Here is a 19,438-nt window from a genome sequence, read left to right as displayed (position 1 = left end):
GAACATTGCTTATTTTTTAAGTTTCCTCATTTCTTGCTATAAATATATAAGTGAACTTACGCGCATCCCTGATGAGGCGATTTCACAGGCGAATAACAGGGAGAGAAGAAAGAAGAAGTAAAGTAAGTAAAAGCACAAAACACACAAAAACTTTTTTTTTTAAGTCAAATCACATTAGTTAGCCCTCATAGCGAAAATAAATGTAATCTTACCCAATAAAGCCTTCAATACTTGAATTCCATAAGATATAATTTCTTATGCGTTAACAGGATTAAACTGTAGTTTCTGAAGTTGTAACAAACAGAACTAAGTCCCGATTCTCCAAGAAAAATACCACACGCTTCATGTGACCTGCTCTTCTCTGTCATACAGCGAAACCCTTGCCATATTCTCTCACCCTAAATCCATATCCTTCAGTACAGTTAAGCATGCTCCTACTATTTTTTTCCTCATAAGATACTGTCACTGGACTAGAGGACTTAAGTACCTATGAAGGCAATATACATTTACATTTAGGAATGGAATTCTGTTTACTGGCACAGGAAGCGTAGTTTACAGAACCTGCTTTTGCGCACTGGCCTTACAAATTCAGCAAACCGCTACACTGACGTTTTCCAAAACACAAGGATTGCTTTAGTATTCCGTACCGCTAGGGTCCCTGGGTCATTCGAACAGCCAACGCCAACTGAACACAGTGGAAAAACCAGCCTAACGCTGCTTACAAGGCCCCATCCCACCTCCTCCCCGCCCCAAAAGAAGCTGTAAGCGATCCTATATAATAGCCACTAAACATACACACTCTCTACCTCCCTGACTTCCTTTCGTTCCACGCCACCATACAGTTACATTTGTCATGTAGAAAATCCACAGAAGAAATCTCTCAAACACTTACCCTTGACTTTCCTTCAGCGTCCATTAAGAGCTCCACGTATGTTACCTCACCAACTACAAATCAGATTCCAGACGACACATATACCAAGGGAGAAAAGCCAAGAAAACAATGGGAATTTAGAACAATCAACAACCGTGTATGGAGCCTCTGCCTTATAAGAAAGCCCAGAAACACTCCATGTTCTCTAGACCACAAAACTGGACAATTACAGGTATGCAGTAAAGTCTTCAAAACAGTTAAACATGTTCTTGATTTTCCTCCACTTCAAAAGCCAGCTATTTCCACAATATCAGTTTCCTTGATCTTTAAGACCCACTTGTTACTCAAGGCAATCCAAATCCATGGGAAAATCTGCAAGAACAAGTTTCCTTCGCTTTACAGAGTATGCAATCTTGTCTCCATAGTCCAGAACTTGAACAGCTATTTGCTTTTCTTTGGATTTCAAGGCAAACTTCCAAAAACGGAGTCAGGCTGAACCAAGAAATTGACTGCCTGCTATTTATTTCAGCAGGTTTTTTAGCCTTTTGTTAAGCCACAATAAAATAAAGTCCATTCTTTAGCTTCAATAAGTGGCATTAAACAGTCTGCCATATTCGCTCTCAAGACAAAATGCATTGAAAACTTCATCTGCACCTTTCCTCACAAGATTAGGATTGCCTTTTTATAACCACATAACCATGTGCCTCCAGAATACAACTACCGAAATGGCTGCTGCCTTTGAAGTGACTGGCATACAGAAGAATCACCCAAGAAAACCCCTTTTCACTTTTTCTTTCTGGTTTTAGAAGTCCTAATTTGGAAGTTTAAGACAGGAGGACTCCAAATTGCATTCTCAGAAAGGTGGAAAGCAGTCTTCAGGGGAAATCACGACCCATCTTGGTAGCGTATTTTGAGCAAGGAACTGGAGTCACACCTCGGCAAGTGACAGAGAGAGAAGCTTGACCTCCCACAGGACCAGTCATTTATAGGACAGTGTCATTATGCAAAATGAACATCCTGAAGGGATGAAAAGGAATGCTTAATGAAATCACTATCTTTTTTTTTTTTTTAATCTCCATGTCTCAGTCAAAAAATAATTTAGCAACATCAGCATTCCAGCAAAAGAGCAGTTAGCTAGATGGAGTAAATAAGCTCTGAATCATTAATGTTTTTATGAGGATAGTGTTTGAGATGAGTAGAGGCTAACGAGTCCCTTTGAAAGGGACAGGGCAGATCAGAGTGTTCAATTACTATCCAGAGCTTCACTATCTAAACAATACTTCTTGAAATGAAGCCTAACAAAATTCATTCCATCCTATAATCTGAACAGCATGAGATGATGTAATATAGATGGAATTGTTTACAGGGTGTGTGTACTGAAGGGACTGCACTGTACACAGCCTTCCTTGGTGGTACGTGGTGGCTGTGAATATTCAAATATTCAGCATTACCAAGGCATTCTGAAGCCAACCATCTCAACAGCAGCAGCCAGAGTCCAACCAAACTTGGAATGCAAATGGGATTCAACAATTTATGTAGTGAGACAACAAATCCCCAGATTACCTACAATACAAAACCGCTCCGTTTCACAGAGGCCAGAAGTCTGTGACTTTGCTCCTAATAACGCTACTGAGCCCCTGGACTGAGGGCTCCCCTTTCCCAACCGCTCATCAAATTCAGCTACAGTTCTTACTTCAGATCCACACAAAAACTTCCAAAGAAGTTCACCAAGCTTGAACATATTAGATATGATTTAGCATCTACTTTTTAAATGAGTCTGACCTCTGAACTACTATTATAGCAGCAATTGTTAATACTTGGAAGGGCATGTGCTAATTTTGCTCACTGCTTCACAAAGCCTTATAGACACCTATGTTAAAAAAGAAATATAGATCCTGAAGTAGCTGTTTTCCTTCAGAGGACACTTGAAATTCCTCCAAATTAAATTTTAAAAAAAAAGCAAGGGGGAGGAGAATGACACAAATAGTGTAACAGCTCAGTATCTGAGACGTCAAGTCCAGAGTACAGAACGACTGCAATAAAAATGCCTTTTTTTTTTCCCACTTGAAAAACATGTAAAATTATTCAACATGATACTTCTTCCAGGAGACTATTGTTTGAGGCTGGCAAAGGAAGCTTTTTTTTTCCTTTAAACAACCTATGTCGGGTCACATTCTGTCTTTTTTCTAGATCCTAAACCACAGTATATCACAATATCAGGCCTTGGGGATAAAGCACAGGGGCAGACAAGGGCAGCCTACAATAGTGCACAGGCAATTAAGCCATGGAAAAGTTATAACAGCAGATATCCACATACTAAACTTGCTTCAGAGGGCAAAAGAAATGCAGAGTGATCCAGGTAGATTTTCTTTCTGCTAGAGAATAGTTGATTTACATCAGGAAATGTAGCCTATAGCCACAAGTGAAGAAATTGCTTTCAAGCACAAGAGATTGTTACTTAAGGAACTCAAGTTCATTACTGGACCAGCCTCCAAAGGGAGACAGAGCTAGTAATTTTTGCAAGCTTTAAGTCAATACAAGTATAATTAAGGAACGTGTTCCCCATGGTGTCTTTAAGGCTTAATTTGGAGGAGACAGATTTATTTATTTTAAACCTCACACTTGAGAAAGTTCAGAAACTTGATGTTTCTTAAAACAAGAGATTAAAGCAGAAATCATTCGTTTGTATTTCTAGTTACAGCAAAGGAATATCCAGTGTTAGTTATCATTGCAGCCATCGAGTTTTTCCCCCTCAAAACTTTATATTCACTTTCCAAGGAAGTTTATCCGCATGGAAAATGGAGATGTTCAAGCCAGGCTGGTCTGCAGCATTCAGATATTCTCTGACGACTGTTGAAGACACTCAGACAAGTACGTCCATATTGTGACCTGAGGCATGGCACAGGCGGAATCACTCTGCCCTACAGACATACCTGGGAAGTAACGAGGATAACAAGCTCAGACATACATGTCAACTCTGAAGATTTTGAAGTTGGGGAATATGATTTTAATAGTTCGCGACAAACCAAGAAGCTCTGAAAGGCATGAAAGGTGCAGAGAGGCAAGTCTCAGCAAGAGCAGAAGCACAGAAACTGAAAAAGGGGTAACTGCTTTATACCATGGTCAAAAGTAAATACTAGATAGAGAAGGAAGCCTCTCAAGACATTACCAAAATGATATGGGTGTCCCATTATCTTCTGAAGTAAAGAACTACAAGCAATGTGACTGATTCGAGAGGACTCTGCCATCCAAAGCCTAATAATTTCAACATAAGTCAATTCAGAATTAGTCACAGCTCCTCCTTCATTTACAGTGCTCACCAGTACTAACATCTGGGATTGAGTACGATAGCAAGAGAGCCCAAGTTACATCTTTAGGAGGCCACGAAGGTTCCCAAAATCTCTGGAGATGGAGCGAGCTGCCATGAAGCATCACCATTTTTCTCCCTAAACCAGAACCATTTGTTGGGGGACAGATTAAGACAGTTCTTTAGGATTCAATCATGTTTATGTTTAGACTCCACTTACATGCTGAAGAACTGCTGCCTCATTCTTCTCCTGAAGCCATTCACCAATTGCCAGTTATCAATGCTGATTATGTCAGTTGTGTTTGTCAGCCAATACAAGGGAGTTTCAAACAAGAACATTTTTTAATTTCATTAATAAGGATATCATACTGCATACCTGTAATTGAGTTTCACCAACAAATACACTGAAATGACTGAACCAAGGAATTACTCTTGAGAGAGAGGTCACCTTTAGAAGACTTCAGATGCACGCATCTGAGAAAACCAGGTTGCAGAAATACGAGCAGACCTCAAAGCTCGTGGCTCCTAAACCATACTTACTGACGCAAACCAGCCCAGTGAGGTGAACTCCTCCTACGTTCCGCAACCTGCCAGGCCATTGCTGCTAACAGCTTACGTCTTCACAACTGCCAAGCGATGGAGCAGTCATGAAACGCCTCTGGTTACCGGTTGTGTACACATCTGTTTCGCATGCTCCCAAAACCTTGAACGTTTGGCCTGTAATTCTTAACACTTACAAACCAAGAATTCTAACGTTTAGGTTTTTCCACGGTCACATTCCTGGTTCTTGGAACTACTATGCCTTGTATCAAGAAGTACCAATTGAGCAAGTTCAAGCACAGCACAAGAGCACCAATTTGGTAGAAGTCAGTGACTAATTAGAATGAATCGCAACTACACAGCAGATCTAAACTGTTGTATTTTAACAAGCAGTCCCAAAAACCAAGAACAAGGTTTCTCAATGCTTAGCGTAACAAGCCCTGCAGACAGAATGAGGAGGTTTCAACGTTCCCCTAGGAGTATCTGCTGGAATGAGCAGCTGAACAGCAAGGCAGGAAACAATCTCACACCGGACTTTTCCATCCACGTGAACTGGAGAGAAACCACAAGACACTTGGAACGGAATTCAACATAGTACTTAAAATTAGACATCTACACATACTCCTGTTAACTAATGTACCTTGCGTAGCAAAGTGAAAGCAGAGTTTAAGGCAAGGGACCATTCATAATTAGGGCCTGTTAAAGCAGTCTTTAAGACTGTAATTCTTCATATTACAGAAAACCACTGCTGACTCTCAAGCATCAACATTTCACACCCTCTAATTATGGAATTTTCCCAGGGCTTATAGTCCTGAAATTCATTACGCAGACTCAGTTCCATTTTGCCTCCAAAGACAGACATTTTAAAACCCTTTGGAAATTTGTTTTCCCGTTCATAGGCCACACCTTGTGAACACATTAACTAACATTCCTTACCTAGGTCACACACAAGTGAACACTGATCACTATTTTGCGAGACATTTATGACTGACGCTATGTATTTTAGAAGTGACCCACAAGAGGAATGGTCGTATTAGTCACTCTCAACTTGGTTTGAGACATTTTAAAGATGGAGTAGCCAAGTATATTCTTGCCGTTCCGCTGCATTTCCAAGGTGACTTGAAAACTAGTAAGCTTAAAGAAATAACACTATATTTAAGACTTGTCACCACCTGAGAGTAGTCAGCTCCATTTCTTCATCTTCCTCAAGAGATGAAGATGCTACGGTCAACAAACTAAGGCGGCTCTCATTCACATGGGACAGTTAAATAGAATTGGGGAAGGGGGAAACACCATGAACATGATTTCCAAAGCCCTAACTGTGTTGCAGCACATGCCAAAGCACAAACCTGTTTTTTCTGTTTTGCAGGTCACCCTTAAATACATTTTAGTGCTATCAAACAGCAGTATGGATCTTTATCTAAGCACAAATCACTACAAAGTTGAGGGACACAGCTATATATACACACACCAGATGAGCAGTAAATAACTATCCTTATTAGCCAAAAGACATTAAAATGCTTCAGAAAGCTTTGTTGCATGTCAAGGCTAAAATCTGGTGTAAAGCCTCATTTTTCACCCCCTAAGAAAAATATTCTTAAATCTGCAATGAAGGTCTATTAACTGGATGCCAACACGCCTATAAAGGAACTATACATCTGCCGGGCTGCCAGCGAGATGTTGTGCAACACCCAAAAAGGCTTCCAGAAGACCTTTTACAAAACTCATGTCACTAAGTCCACCCAGAACTTCAGCTCTTAAGTTTACAAACAAAATCAGCCACAGGTAAGATGACAGACATCACTTGGCCACCTGAGGTGTACATTACCTTTCTCTTTGACCAGGTCTTTCAGAGACTGCCACTTCACATCAAACGGAATATTTGTAATAAAAGCTCGGTATCTTTTAGCAGGATTAGCATATGGCTCAAAGCGATTTCCTCCTCTTTTGACACTTTTCTCTTTTCTTTTTTCATTTTGGCTTGGTCGTTCACTTTCACTGCAAGCAAACAAAGATAATCGCACACATTAACTACTCTGGCATGTGATCAATGTCATACCACCTCTTGGAACATAACTTGATACATTCTTAAAACTAAATCAAAACCTGCAAAGTTTGCAGAACTGTAAACCTTTCAACCAAAGCTGATATGCACAGTACCAGCGCTACATAGTGTATTGTAACATAGATTTACTAAGAGCAAACAACTTACATCATGAAAACCAACTCTCTTCTCTCCCATTTATCCCATGTAACCAAAGTGGTTTTTATTTCATAAGCTGAATTTCTTTAAAGCCAACCAAGCCTTACTCCATCTCCTCGCAATGCTCCAGACCAGACGTTCAAACTATTTATTTTCTCCTTACCACACTGTACTACTTCAACACCTTTAAGTGAAATAATACATTGATCCACCATATTTGTAGTCTTACGCGAGAATAATTTTAACAAAATAATCCTGTATCTAACTAAACACTCAGGTCAATGACTCTTGCCTAACAACTTTTTTTTTCTCCTCCAATTAATACAGGTTTTGGACAAATTCAAGGCTTCTGTGCATTCCAACAAACGTTCTGAATAGTTCCTTTAACTGTTTCAGAATACCAGCTCTAGCGGCTCAAAAATTTAAAAAGTTAGAAATGAAGACTATTTCTCAACCAAACTAGATGACCATCAAGTCTTAAAAGAACACAAATGCCACTGAATAACAGTATTTTTTAAAATAAACCATGAGAATTAAATACTTCAGCCTCAGCCTGACATGATTTCCTTAACTAATCCAACTAATCTCCTTGTTCACTTCTGCATCAACGCTGTCCCTTTAGAACCATTTCAATCACAAATCAGATACAACAGCCTGCAGGGGAAAAAATATTGTACTTTATGGATACAACCATAACCGCAAACAGAATTTGCCTCTAAGCATGGCCATCACGTACCACTTCATGTCAAAGGAGACATAGGTTCTGCATGTAAGTAATATGCTGGAAAAGAGGTCTGTAAAACAAGTGTTCTTTAGTTATGTACAATATTTATTTCACCAAAAAGTGAAATTTTTAGACTTTCCCCTCACTGAACTTTAAAGCTTCTTGAGTAATGAAGTAATTAAAACCCCAAAAATAGATCCAAAATAGGACAATCCTTTTAACTTCTGCTTGGCTGAAGAAATAACACTAAATTTAGTGCTTGTGTTAAAAACTACACCCAGGTTTGGGTTTTTTGGTGGTGGTTTTTTTGCTTGGTTGGTTGGGTTTTTTTGTTTTGGGGGTTTTTGTGGTGCTTTTGTTTGTTTGTTTTTTTACAGTTATTCCTCAAACAGGAACTATTTGCATCCCCCCTGGGTTGAACTGCTGTACAACAGGCTTTGATGTAATGCTGCACAATGCAGATATTTTTTGCAATCCTGCATTTAAGGCTCCCAAGTCAGCTTAAAAAAAACCCTCAAGCTTTCATATATCTGTAAAGAATTCACGCAAGCTACAGTACCTGTCATTAAAGCCAAGCATTAGCCTAGAACATATTCCTTATCATATTCTGTGTAACAAAGTCCAGCCAGGTCAAAAGAAATGTCAAGGAAACTACTTCAGCTGCAAAGATTTTTTTGTCTCTTCCAGGATTTCAGACACCACCTCCAGGAGTTTCACACACCAAAAAGACAAGGCCAGGCAGACAGAGGTCCTCAGCAACCACTTAAAAAAGGTGTTTTACCAAGTGTGACAACAACTGAGCTTCTTTCAAGGGACATCTAGAGAGCAGGAAGGAATGAGCCCCACATTCCGCCCAAAACAGAGCCCGGCTGCCTGTGAGAACCCCCAAGTTGGAAGGGCAGGTGAAATAAGATTCCCACAGCAGCTCTGCTCATCCCAGTAAGGAATCACTTGGAGGGACTGTGATCCATTTACACCAAAGCTAATGCAAGAGCTACAGAAAATAATGTACTTAAATAATTATCTTCAGAAGATATTTCATCTATGTTTTTTTCTCCTTGGGTTACAAAACCAAAATGCTCCATCAAGACTGAAGAAAACTTCTCCTGTTTGTGGTGTGTATAGAAGGAGGAGCTGAAAGGGAAGCTCTTACTTCCTTCAAATAAATTAACCATTATGCACATTCCTCTGTAAGATTTCTTAAAAACACCTCCTAGATCCAAAAAGTGTACTGGAAATAACTCAGAATCAAAATCTAGCATATAGACAGATCCCCCTTCCCTGCCCCAATGACACTGCGAATACATTCACATCAATATTGGCATTATCACTGTAGATATGCGAGTTTTGCCACATGGAGCTTGATATTACAAATAGAATTGCACTTAGATAAGGAGATAACCTCTCTGGAGAAACTCCAAATATAAAAGGGAGCCGAGGGGGGGGAAGTGGGAGGAAATCAGACCAAAATAGACACCTCTACTTATACTTCCAGGGATAAATCATCTCCTCATATAAGACAAAATACTGATTACATATGACCTAGAGCTGCAGGTTCTGTTCCGGTCACCAAGAGCAAGTTTTGAAGTGTAAACAGAATCCAAGACAAGACGTGAACATCCTCCATGTACCAACAACGCAACATGCGGAGGAGAAAAGATGGAGGGAAGATCCTTCCCTAGCCCTGCTAACATATTACATGTCACCGTGCCACCTGAAATGGTGGCACCGGGATCTTCAGCTCCGGGATCAGGACCGCCTCTGCTCCTGAACAGGCATGCCTGTTTCTGCCTGGCAGGAAGAAGGCAGAGTTGCGTATGTCAATATTTTGTTCTATTGCCATAAGCACAGTTTAACTATTTTGTGTTGGGGGAGAACAAAAAAAAAAAACTATGGATATTTTTCCCAAAAAGTGACACTTGGAAAGCTGATTGCCTTCCTGGTCCTGTGAAATTCGATCCACAAACTCGGGCAGCAGAGGCAGATGAGAGCGGCTTTTCAAATTGAAACACACTGTCACCATACCCATATTATCTCAAATTAACTACAGCCTTTTGAGCTGGCCTCTGTTATTGGGATCTGTCAGCTCTAGGTCAGACCACAGATACGCGACGTGCCTGGGCGTACCAGCCCAGCAGCCTGATTGACACAACTATGTAACACACCTCAGATAAATCCACCTGACCTCAAGTCTTAAACATTACTCACAGCCCATCAGGTTCAAAATGCTGATTGTTATCTTTACGGCATTTAAGGCCTAGGGCCAAAAAATAAACAAAGAAAACGTGTTCTTTATTCTACAATTTGGTGTTGAAAGAGTTTTGGTAACTGAGAAGCTTTCCAAAATGAGGTTAGCATCAGCATATGAAAGTAACAAGCTGTTCAATCTTTTTCTGCTCATCATCCACACATTTACAGACCTAGAACTGTAACCCCTGCAGATTTTTTTTTTTTATATTTCTGTAACGTTGTATTAACATCACACACACAACCCTTACTTAGGGCCTGGCATCACCTGTAAACTCTCGCACTCGAGGCATTTGTCTCTCGTGTTCCTAACCCAACCCACAGAAAAATCATCAACGACAAAACAAAACACGCTTTGCTCCAAATGCTTCTATTCTACGATTCTATTAAGTGCTGCAGCAGTACGAGAGATGAGCTTAGCTATTACACCATGCCGTTGATAAAACAAGAAGTAATTAACTTCGAACACCAAAACCCACCCCGCTAGCACAGCCTATACCTCTAGGGGAGGCTTTAAGTTGTCCACTAAGGCCCAGCACAAACGTATTTCTAACGGAGATACGCAAAAATCCCCCTGTGCGGTGCACAAAGCGGCAGGACGCGGGAACGGCTCCTTCCCCGCTCAACCGGCGGGATCCCCCGGACGCGCCTTCCCGGGGCGGCTCCGCGCCGCAGCGGGTGGGCCCCGCCCGGCTTCCCTGGATGCAAACAGCGGCCCTGGCCCCAGCAGCAGCTCTAACCCCCCTCCCAGCCCCGCCGACAGCCTCCCCTGCGCGGCAGCGGCCGCCCCGGCCCGCCCGGCCTGGGCCCGGCCCGCGGCGCGGGGAGGCCTCATGCGGCCCGGCAGGCCCGGGCGGCAGCGCGGCCCCACAGCGGCCAGCCTACCTCTTGGGGGGCGCATCCCCAGCACCGCCCGCCCCGTTAGGTGGTGGCGGAGCCGCCGCCGTCGCCGCAGCCGCCGCCGGTTCCTCCATTTTGCCGCCGGCGCTCTCCGTGGCCGCCGCTACCGCCGCCGTCGCCGCCATTTTCCCAGCGCTGCGCCTTTGTGTGAGGAGAGCCCGCCCCGCTGGCGCCGCGCGGGGCACGCCGGGACGGTGGCGGCCGGCGATGGCGCCCGGTGGCGCTGCGCATGCGCACGGCGGCCTCCCGCTTCCCGCGCAGGGCCCGGTCACCGCGGCCGCGCCCGGAGGGGATGGAGGAGCCGGAGCGGCCGTTCCCGGCCGGCGGGGCCTGGGGGGGAGCTGAGGGAGCCGCATCCGCCCGGTTCCCGCGGAGGAGGCAGGGCGGGCCACGCTGCGGGCGCCGCTCCGTCAGGGCCCGTCAGTCCGGATCTGCCTCGGGCGGGCCCAGCGTGGCGGGCGGGCCCAGCGCGGAGCCCCGCGGGGGAGGGAGGTTTAAACGTAAGTGCTTATGTGCAGCTCCAGTGAGGCCCCAGCAGCATGGGAGGCCCTCAGCTAACTCGAGGGATCTTATTATGAGGAGGTATTCTCTTATTATTAGGGGATATTAAGTCGAGGGAGGGGATTGTCCCCTCTGCCCTGCTCTGTGAGACCCCCCGCAGTGCTGGTCCAGCTCTGGCTCCTCAGCACAGGACACACATGGACCTGCTGGAGAGGGGCCAGAGGAGCCCCAGAAATGACCCGAGGCTGGAACAGCTCTGCTGGGAGGACGGGCTGAGAGAGTTGGGGTGTTGAGCTGGAGAAGAGAAGCTCTGGGGAGACCTTAGTGCTGCCCTTCTGGACTTAAAAGAGGCTGAGAAGAAAGATGGGGACAGACTTTTCGAGCAAGGCCTGTTGCGATAGGACAAAGGGTGATGGTTTTAAACTAAAGGAGGGAGATTCAGGCTGGACATGAGGAAGGAATTGTTGGCCCTGAGGGTGGTGAGAGCCTGGCCCAGGTTCCCAGAGAGGTGGTGGCTGAACCATCCCTGGAGACATCCCAGGCCAGGCTGGACGGGGCTCTGAGCAACCTGAGCTGGTGCAGATGTCCCTGCTCATGGCAGGGGGGGCACTGGGGGAGCTGGGAAGGTTCTTTCACAGCCAAACTATAACTCTGTGATCACCTTTACATAGCGCTGCTGCTGAGGGGCCTTTGCCAGGACTAGACCCTACAGATCGCTTCACACACACACTCTTTCACTCAAGCTCTCGCCCTCACCGATTCCCCGTTTTTTTCCCCATAAGTTCCAGCAGCGATCTCCAGTCCTTGCTGGGCGTCACCTTGCGCTGAGCTCGGAGGATGAAGGTTCCCAGCTGGCCCCTTCCCGTCTTCACAACACGGATCCCTCTTCCACGATCCCGAACTTGAGCTCGCACCTCCAGGCAGCTCCCGGAGGAGGCGGTTTGGGGACGCTGAGGACAGCACAGAGAGACGCGGGGACAGGGCCGGCGGAACCCCTTACCGGGCCGCGGCGGAACGGCGGGCTGCTGTCAGTGGCACAGCGGCGGTGGGCGGGGCTTGCTGACAGACAGCAGAGAGAGCCAGTAACAAGCGAGAACCCGTCGAGCGGCGGCTCGTCAAGCCAATGAGCGGCGGAGAGGGGCGGGGTTATTTCCCGGAAGTGGCGAGCGGCGCGGGGGGCAGCTGCTGGGTGGCAGCGGTGGCTGAGGGTCGCAGCCATGTCGGAGCGGAAGGTGTTGAACGTGAGTTTGGGGGGATTCCCCGGCTGGGGTTGGATATGCGGGGGTCCCAAGGCCGGGCTGGTCCTGGGGAGGGTTGCCTGAGAAATGAGGTTGGTCTCAGACCGGGGGTACCGGGGAGTCCCTGGTCAGTTGGAGGGTCCTGAGGCGGAGAGGGGACCTGAGGGGACAGTCGGGCTGGGAGGGGGCGGTTGGGGTGGGATGTGCAGGCTGGGGGCTCCTGGCAGCTTGCGGGGGGCCTGGCAGGGGCAAGAGGATTAGGCCCTAAAATCACAGAAGGGTTTGGGCTGAAGGGCCCTTCCCAGCTCCCCCAGTGCCCCCCCCGCCATGAGTAGGGACATCTGCACCAGCTCAGGTTGCTCAGAGCCCCGTCCAGCCGGGCCTGGGATGTCTCCAGGGATGGTTCATCCACCACCTCTCTGGCCAACCTGGGCCAGGCTCTCACCACCCTCAGGGCCAACAATTCCTTCCTCATGTCCAGCCTGAATCTCCCTCCTTTAGTTTAAAACCATCACCCCTTGTCCTATCACAACAGGCCCTGCTCAAAAGTCTGTCCCCATCTTTCTTATGGGCCCCTTTTAAGCCCAGAAAGGCCGCACTAAGGTCTCCCCAGAGCTTCTCTTCTCCAGCTCAACACCCCAACTCTCCCAGCCTGTCCTCCCAGCAGAGCTGTTCCAGCCTCGGATCATTTCTGGGGCTCCTCTGGCCCTTCTCCAGCAGGTCCATGTGTGTCCTGTGCTGAGGAGCCAGAGCTGGACCAGCACTGCGGGGGGTCTCACCAGAGCAGAGCAGAGGGGCAGAATCCCCTCCCTCAACCTAATATCTGTCCCCGTCTTTCTTATATCATGCAAGAGTTGGGTTCCCTGGGGTGAGGACATAGAGACGCACACACCAATACCTGACTCTGGCAGGGACGGGGTGTTTGGCACTTGAGACCACACCTGGTTAGCAGGGACATGCTGGTTCCTGCTGTGCGCAGCTGATATGGCAGCTGAGAGCCTGCCCTGGGTGACTCTGTGCCCAGCACACACACCTCTGTGTTCTGTCTCTGTAGAAATACTACCCGCCAGACTTCGATCCTGCTAAGATCCCAAAGCTCAAACTCCCAAAGGACCGACAGTATGTGGTGCGGCTCATGGCTCCGTTCAACATGCGGTAAGAGGGGCTGTAGGGGTCAGAAGGGACAGCTGTAAAGAGAGGAGTTTGCTTGGGAATTTTTTAGTCTCTGTATGCTGCAGGGGAGCTGCTGGCAGCAGCTGTTAGAGGTGACACGGACCAGAAGAAAAGGGGTGAGGGAGAAGGAAGAGATGTTGGGTGTGATTTTGGGCTTCTTTGAAGAGTAGGTACCGAATTTCCAAAGAAGAAAATAACCCTTGCTCAGAACCTGGGCTGGCATGGCCCGAAAATCAGTTGGACTTTTCTTGGTCTGTTAACATTTTTGATGTATTATGGATTATATTTCTCCTTTTCCAGGTGCAAGACATGTGGTGAATACATCTATAAAGGGAAGAAGTTTAATGCCCGTAAGGAGACTGTTCAGAATGAGGTGTACCTGGGACTTCCCATCTTCCGCTTCTATATCAAGTGCACGCGTTGCCTGGCAGAGATCACTTTCAAGGTGAAATATGCTCTGTATTTTCTGCACTCTTGTTTTCTGGGGAGGTTGTGCAGTCTGTGGACGTTCCTGGGTGCTCACCCCAGAGGGAAGCGTTGTCCCAGCAAAAACTGAGTCTGAGCGTGTGCCTTTTGGTGTATTTTCCCGTATTGTGGCAGTTTGCTGTTCTCACGTGTCTCATCCATCCATGGGTGGGCTGCAGCAGCACATCAGCTGGAGCAAAACAGAAGGCCATGGGTGTTTGTCTACCCTGTGGTATGAATGAAATTGCGAAACATTTGCTTGGGGTTCTGGAAGTGGCCACAGGATGGCTGGGGCAGAATTGCCCCGGTACAATGACGTGGCTGTCTCGTTTCTCCCTTAGACAGATCCCGAGAACACAGACTACACCATGGAACACGGCGCCACTCGCAACTTCCAAGCTGAGAAGCTCTTGGAGGAAGAGGAGAAAAGAATGCAGAAGGAGAGGGAAGAGGAAGAGCTCAACAATCCCATGAAGGTACAAGAACGTGACCTTCTCTGCAGAAGGCAAACGGCTCTCTTGCCCTGGCTGGTTTTTCCCGGTGAAGCAGGTGACTTTGGAGCTTGATTGTCCAGGCTCCCAAGGTATCGCTGTGCTCTGGGCAGGCAGGAGCCACTCTCTGCCCTCAGGAGGTTTCCCCTTGTGCTTGTGACAGACTTTCTGTTCAATTAAGACCCAAAACTGAAGATGATGATGATCCTCTTAGTGTTTCCTGCCCCATACTGAGTGGGTAGCTGATGTTGGAGATTGCTGGTGGGTTCTGCTACCTCACATAAACCCGACTTCCCTCTGGTCACCCAGGTCCTGGAGAACCGAACCAAGGACTCCAAGCTAGAGATGGAGGTTCTGGAGAACCTGCAGGAACTGAAGGAACTCAACCAGCGCCAGGCAAATGTGGACTTTGAGGCCATGCTGAAGCAGTACAAGGAGTACGAGGAGGAGCAGAAGCGCAAGGAGCAAGAGGAGGATGAGCAGGAGATGAAGTGAGTGGGCTGAAAGTGTTCATGTGTGTATGAAACCAGTGCCTCACCCTTTCCTCAGCACCCCGAGAGCAATTAAGAGAGGTCTCAGTGTTCACAGGAGTTGTGGGGGTGGCACATGAGGAGACCAGGGACAGTTTGTCATTGCAAAGTGTTTAGAGAGGTGGATGTGGAGGGGTTTTGGTGCCACTGGCTCACCTGCTGTGGAAATCGGGGCTGCTGCAGGTGCCTGACTCCTCATCTGGAGAGTTTCTGCGCCTGGCTGAGGCTGCAGATCTCAGTGCTATCAACCTTCAGGTGCTGCTTGAACATGACTTCTTAAAAAGCACCTGAGAAGGTGGATCCCATTGCGCTGCTGCTCAGTTCCAGCAAACGGCACAGGCACATTGCACGGCAGCAGCACGGAGCCAGTTCTAACCATCCGCACGCGGCCTCTCTCCTCACAGGGCGATGCTGGAGGAGGCTCAGAACCGGCGGCTGCTGGTAGACTCTGACTCTGACGAAGAGCCTGCGAAATCACATACAAAGCCTGTGGCAGAAATTAAGCCTACGGACATCTTGCAGGAGGTGAGTGGGGGCTGAGGCTTTTCCACCCACCCCAACTCTTCTCCCACACCAAACCCACTGTCCTGGGCTGTCGTCTCTTCTGTCCCTGCGATGCTGGAGTCCTGACGCCTGTCACGCATGAGCAGCTCGGAAAGCCCATGTCCCTGTGCGCTGAGCTGGAATGAGACGGGGATCAGTTTGTGATTTTAGACCGCAGCTGCTGACAAAGGCTGGGTGGGACCTGCCCTTGTCCTTGCTCAGGACGTGGCTTCCCTTTCAGCTTGAAAAGCACAGGCTTGCCTATGTCTTGCTCGTATTTCAGGCGCGATTTCAGCGCTCTGAAAATCAGAGTGATGAAACCGCTGCCTGGGACAGCTGCTCCTTTGGTTCTGTTTTGTCCGTGTGCAGAACAAAAGAGCTTTCAGTGCCCGACTTGCAAGGGAGGGATTATCCCCGCAGACCGGCCCCCGCGCTGTCGATCCGTGTCCGCGGGGACCTCTGTCCGGTTGGATGAATCGAAGCTGCCGTGTCTCTGAGCCGGGCTGGGGTTAATCTGAGCCATGTTCCCTGGCCCGGCACTAATCCTCGTTCCCGGGGGGGTTTGATTTGGTGGCTGTACCACCTGCAGGCACGCGGTCCTGGCTGGCAGAGCTTGTGCAGCCCTGCAGCACGTCTCTGGCTCCTCATCATCCCAGGCCCAGCGTGTGGCTGTGCGAGGCTGGATTTAACTGTCACAGGCAGCGGGATGTTTGTCACCATGGGCTGTTTTGCAGCCGTTTAGATCCATATCCCTGTTGTTTGTCCAGCTTGTGCCAGTTGCTGCAGGGGGAGAATACCCCACTTGGCTACTCCAAGCAGCTCTTCTTGTGTCTCCTGTGCGTTTTGCTGCTGTTTTTACCGCTCCTCCCCTCTCCATCTGTCTCCCCTCCAAGGCCAGAGCACCCTAAACCCTTTGCTCTGCTCCACAGGACCCTCAGCCCCAGAGTAAGAAGCTGAAGACCGAGAGCTGGGAGCGGAGCGTGGGCAAATTGAACACCAAGTCCCAGCTGGCCGGGCTGGTCACAGTGAAGAAGCAGAAGCCAGATCCTACACTGGCTAATGGGATGGAAAATCAAGGCACCACAGCCAACACCGGTAACTGCTGACATGGGGATGGTGAGCCTGCTGGAGAGGGGCCAGAGGAGCCCCAGAAATGATCCGAGGCTGGAACAGCTCTGCTGGGAGGACAGGCTGAGAGAGTTGGGGTGTTCAGCTGGAGAAGAGAAACTCCGGGGAGACCTAATTGTGGCCTTTCTGGGCTTAAAAGGGGCCCATAAGAAAGATGGGGACAGACTTTTGAGCAGGGCCTGTTGCGATAGGACAAGGGGTGATGGTTTTAAACTAAAGGGGGGAGGTTCAGGCTGGACATGAGGAAGGAATTGTTGGCCCTGAGGGTGGTGAGAGCCTGGCCCAGGTTGGCCAGAGAGGTGGTGGCTGAACCATCCCTGGAGACATCCCAGGCCAGGCTGGACGGGGCTCTGAGCAACCTGAGCTGGTGCAGATGTCCCTGCTCATGGCAGGGGGGGCACTGGGGGAGCTGGGAAGGGCCCTTCAGCCCAAACTATTATGTGATTCTATGATTCTTTGATCAGGGAGGGGTCTGGCAGTACCCAGGTGACATTTAGCTCTGTCTTCAGAGCCTGAATGCTCTCAGGTCGAGTCCTTGTGGTGGGACAGATGGGGCCGTGATGGTAGAAGAACAAGGGCTTGTCTCTGTTTCCAGGAGATGTCCTGATAGAGGAGAGATTCCTTCCTGGCCCTTGGCCATAAGCCAAGGCCTTGGAGACAGACTGTCAGGGCCAGAAGCTTCAAAACAGCGTCTCGGTGCACAGATATGTTGCTGGGAATCGTCACAACAGTGAGATAGGAATGGAAAAGCAAGAAAACTGCTTTGGTTTAGAGCCTGATTATAAAACCTGCCAAACTGTTGGAATTTGGAAGCTTTAAAGAAGTGGTGAAAACAAGCAGAAAGGCTTTCCAGCACCGCATCGTTCACTGCCCTGGGAAGCCAGAGGATTTGGAGAAAGAGCTGATGAATCGATTGGTTCTGGGCTGATGGGTCCTAAGCCTTTGGCTTAACAAGTCCCTCTGCCCTCAGGGCTTCCCCAGCGACAGCTCTTGCAGTTGCCCTGTTTTTGATGTGCTTTCCCCAGCCTGGCAGGGTCTGTTCAGCCAAATTATGCTGGAAGAGCTGTCCGTCTTCCAAGGACTCAAGTCTCATGGTCAGAGCTGAGCACTGGCTCCTCTTCTCCTTTCCGGTGGCTGAAATCTCCTGGGGGGCTGTGGAGGGAGCAGAGGGTTTTGCAAACCTTGTGCCCACCTTGCTGCGAGGCGGAAACAGGAGATTCCAGCCGAGGGTTTTCCTTGTCCGCCCAATTTAACTTTGCTGTCCTCATGGAGACAGGCTGGGGGATGAGGTGCTGCTCAGATTCCAGCTGCCTTGTGTTTCTGTGCAGCTGGTTGCATCGAGCTGGGGGGGTTGCCAGCGGTGGGAAGGGCCCTATCTGATGGTGTCTGCTCTCTTCCTTGACTTCCAGGCTCGTTTCCCACAGCAACGGGCACCATGTCCTCTCTCAGCTTGTTGGGGGCATATTCGGACAGCGAGGACAGTGGGAGTGACTGATGGGCGACGGAGCTGGCCCGGAACAGAGATCGCAGGCTGTTCCCCCTCCCGGCTGGCAGCAGCTGCTCTCCAGAGCCCGGCGCGGAGCTGGCAGCGCAGCCATCGTGCCCAGCAGGGGTTCCAGGCCATCTGGAGTCCCCACATTGTCACCTGCCCGGCCCAAAGTGTGCGCCCGTTCTCCAACAGGGACAAGGACCCAGCAGAGCGAACCCAGAGAAGTTGGCTTCCTCAGAGGAGGGTATTGCTGTTGCGTTGCAGCTGAGAGCCCTGACGCTGTGCCCAAACCCAGTGTCCGGCCATCCCCAGAGCACGATGTGTCCCAGCCACGCACCCGTAAGGCATTCGGGAGTGCTGGGACTGTGTATTTTCTCTGTTTTGCACTCACCCCCACGCTGGTCATCCCTGGGCTGGGGTGTCTGACTTCCTCACCCTCCCATGGCAATAGAGGGACTTTGGGGCCTTCCTGCCCCCCGTCCTGCGTTCCCACAGGGGCAGGCAAGAGTATTCACCCCTCTTTTGCCGCAGGAGGGCCCACCACTGCCTCTCCGGCCCTGGGCGTCTCCTGACCTCCCTGTGGGGCTGAGATCCCCCCTGTGACTCCAAATCCCCCGTTGTTTTGCTGTTAGAGGTGACACATCCTGCAGCGCAGATTCGGGGGGCTCATCCGTCCCCACGCTGCGGGGACAGGGCTGCCCCCAGCCTCCTTCCCCTGCCCAGGTCCCCCCACACCCCAGCTGTCCCCAGCAGTTTGGTGACAGACCCCTCCTCACCGTTTGGAGAGCGATTGGGTTCGCTCAGCTCGCCAGCAACCACGGCCCAATAATAAATGGGATGTGTCAGAGCCAGTTGTGTCTTCATCTTCCAGAGCGGCGGTTTGTACATGGGCAGTGGGTCCTGAGTGGGGGGCTGGCAGGGGCAGCCCCATGGTCCCCACCCATCAGAAGAACTGACCCACACTGGGGTGCCCCCCTGCCCCAAGCAGGACTCAGCATGGAGCTCTTCTCACCACAGTATGTCCATTAGCTTCCTCCTTATCAAGGCACCCACCTCTTAATTAGCTCCTCACTAATTAAACCCCTCTC

At 48.9% G+C, this 19,438-nt stretch overlaps 2 protein-coding genes across 2 annotated transcripts; one reads left to right on the top strand and one right to left on the bottom strand.

The window, feature by feature from the left end:
• Window positions 1-777: 777 nt before the first annotated feature.
• Window positions 778-10,977, bottom strand: LOC135999036 (heterogeneous nuclear ribonucleoprotein M-like). Its single transcript, XM_065652441.1, has 3 exons — window positions 10,778-10,977; window positions 6,547-6,716; window positions 778-945 (listed from the first exon to the last, which is right to left on the bottom strand). The coding sequence occupies exons 1-3, from the start codon at window positions 10,915-10,917 to the stop codon at window positions 881-883; spliced, it is 375 nt and encodes a 124-aa protein (XP_065508513.1). The 5' UTR covers window positions 10,918-10,977; the 3' UTR covers window positions 778-880.
• A 1,452-nt stretch (window positions 10,978-12,429) lies between these two features.
• Window positions 12,430-19,181, top strand: YJU2 (YJU2 splicing factor homolog). The gene is made up of 8 exons (XM_065652574.1): window positions 12,430-12,534; window positions 13,586-13,686; window positions 14,005-14,149; window positions 14,511-14,645; window positions 14,970-15,151; window positions 15,595-15,715; window positions 16,663-16,828; window positions 18,271-19,181. The coding sequence occupies exons 1-8, from the start codon at window positions 12,511-12,513 to the stop codon at window positions 18,354-18,356; spliced, it is 960 nt and encodes a 319-aa protein (XP_065508646.1). The 5' UTR covers window positions 12,430-12,510; the 3' UTR covers window positions 18,357-19,181.
• The last annotated feature ends 257 nt before the right edge of the window (window positions 19,182-19,438 follow it).

The sequence above is a fragment of the Caloenas nicobarica genome, chromosome 27 (assembly GCF_036013445.1).
Source record: "Caloenas nicobarica isolate bCalNic1 chromosome 27, bCalNic1.hap1, whole genome shotgun sequence".
Classification (NCBI taxonomy): domain Eukaryota; kingdom Metazoa; phylum Chordata; class Aves; order Columbiformes; family Columbidae; genus Caloenas; species Caloenas nicobarica.
Note: the sequence above shows the minus strand (reverse complement) of the source record. Positions and strands in the feature narration are given on the sequence as shown.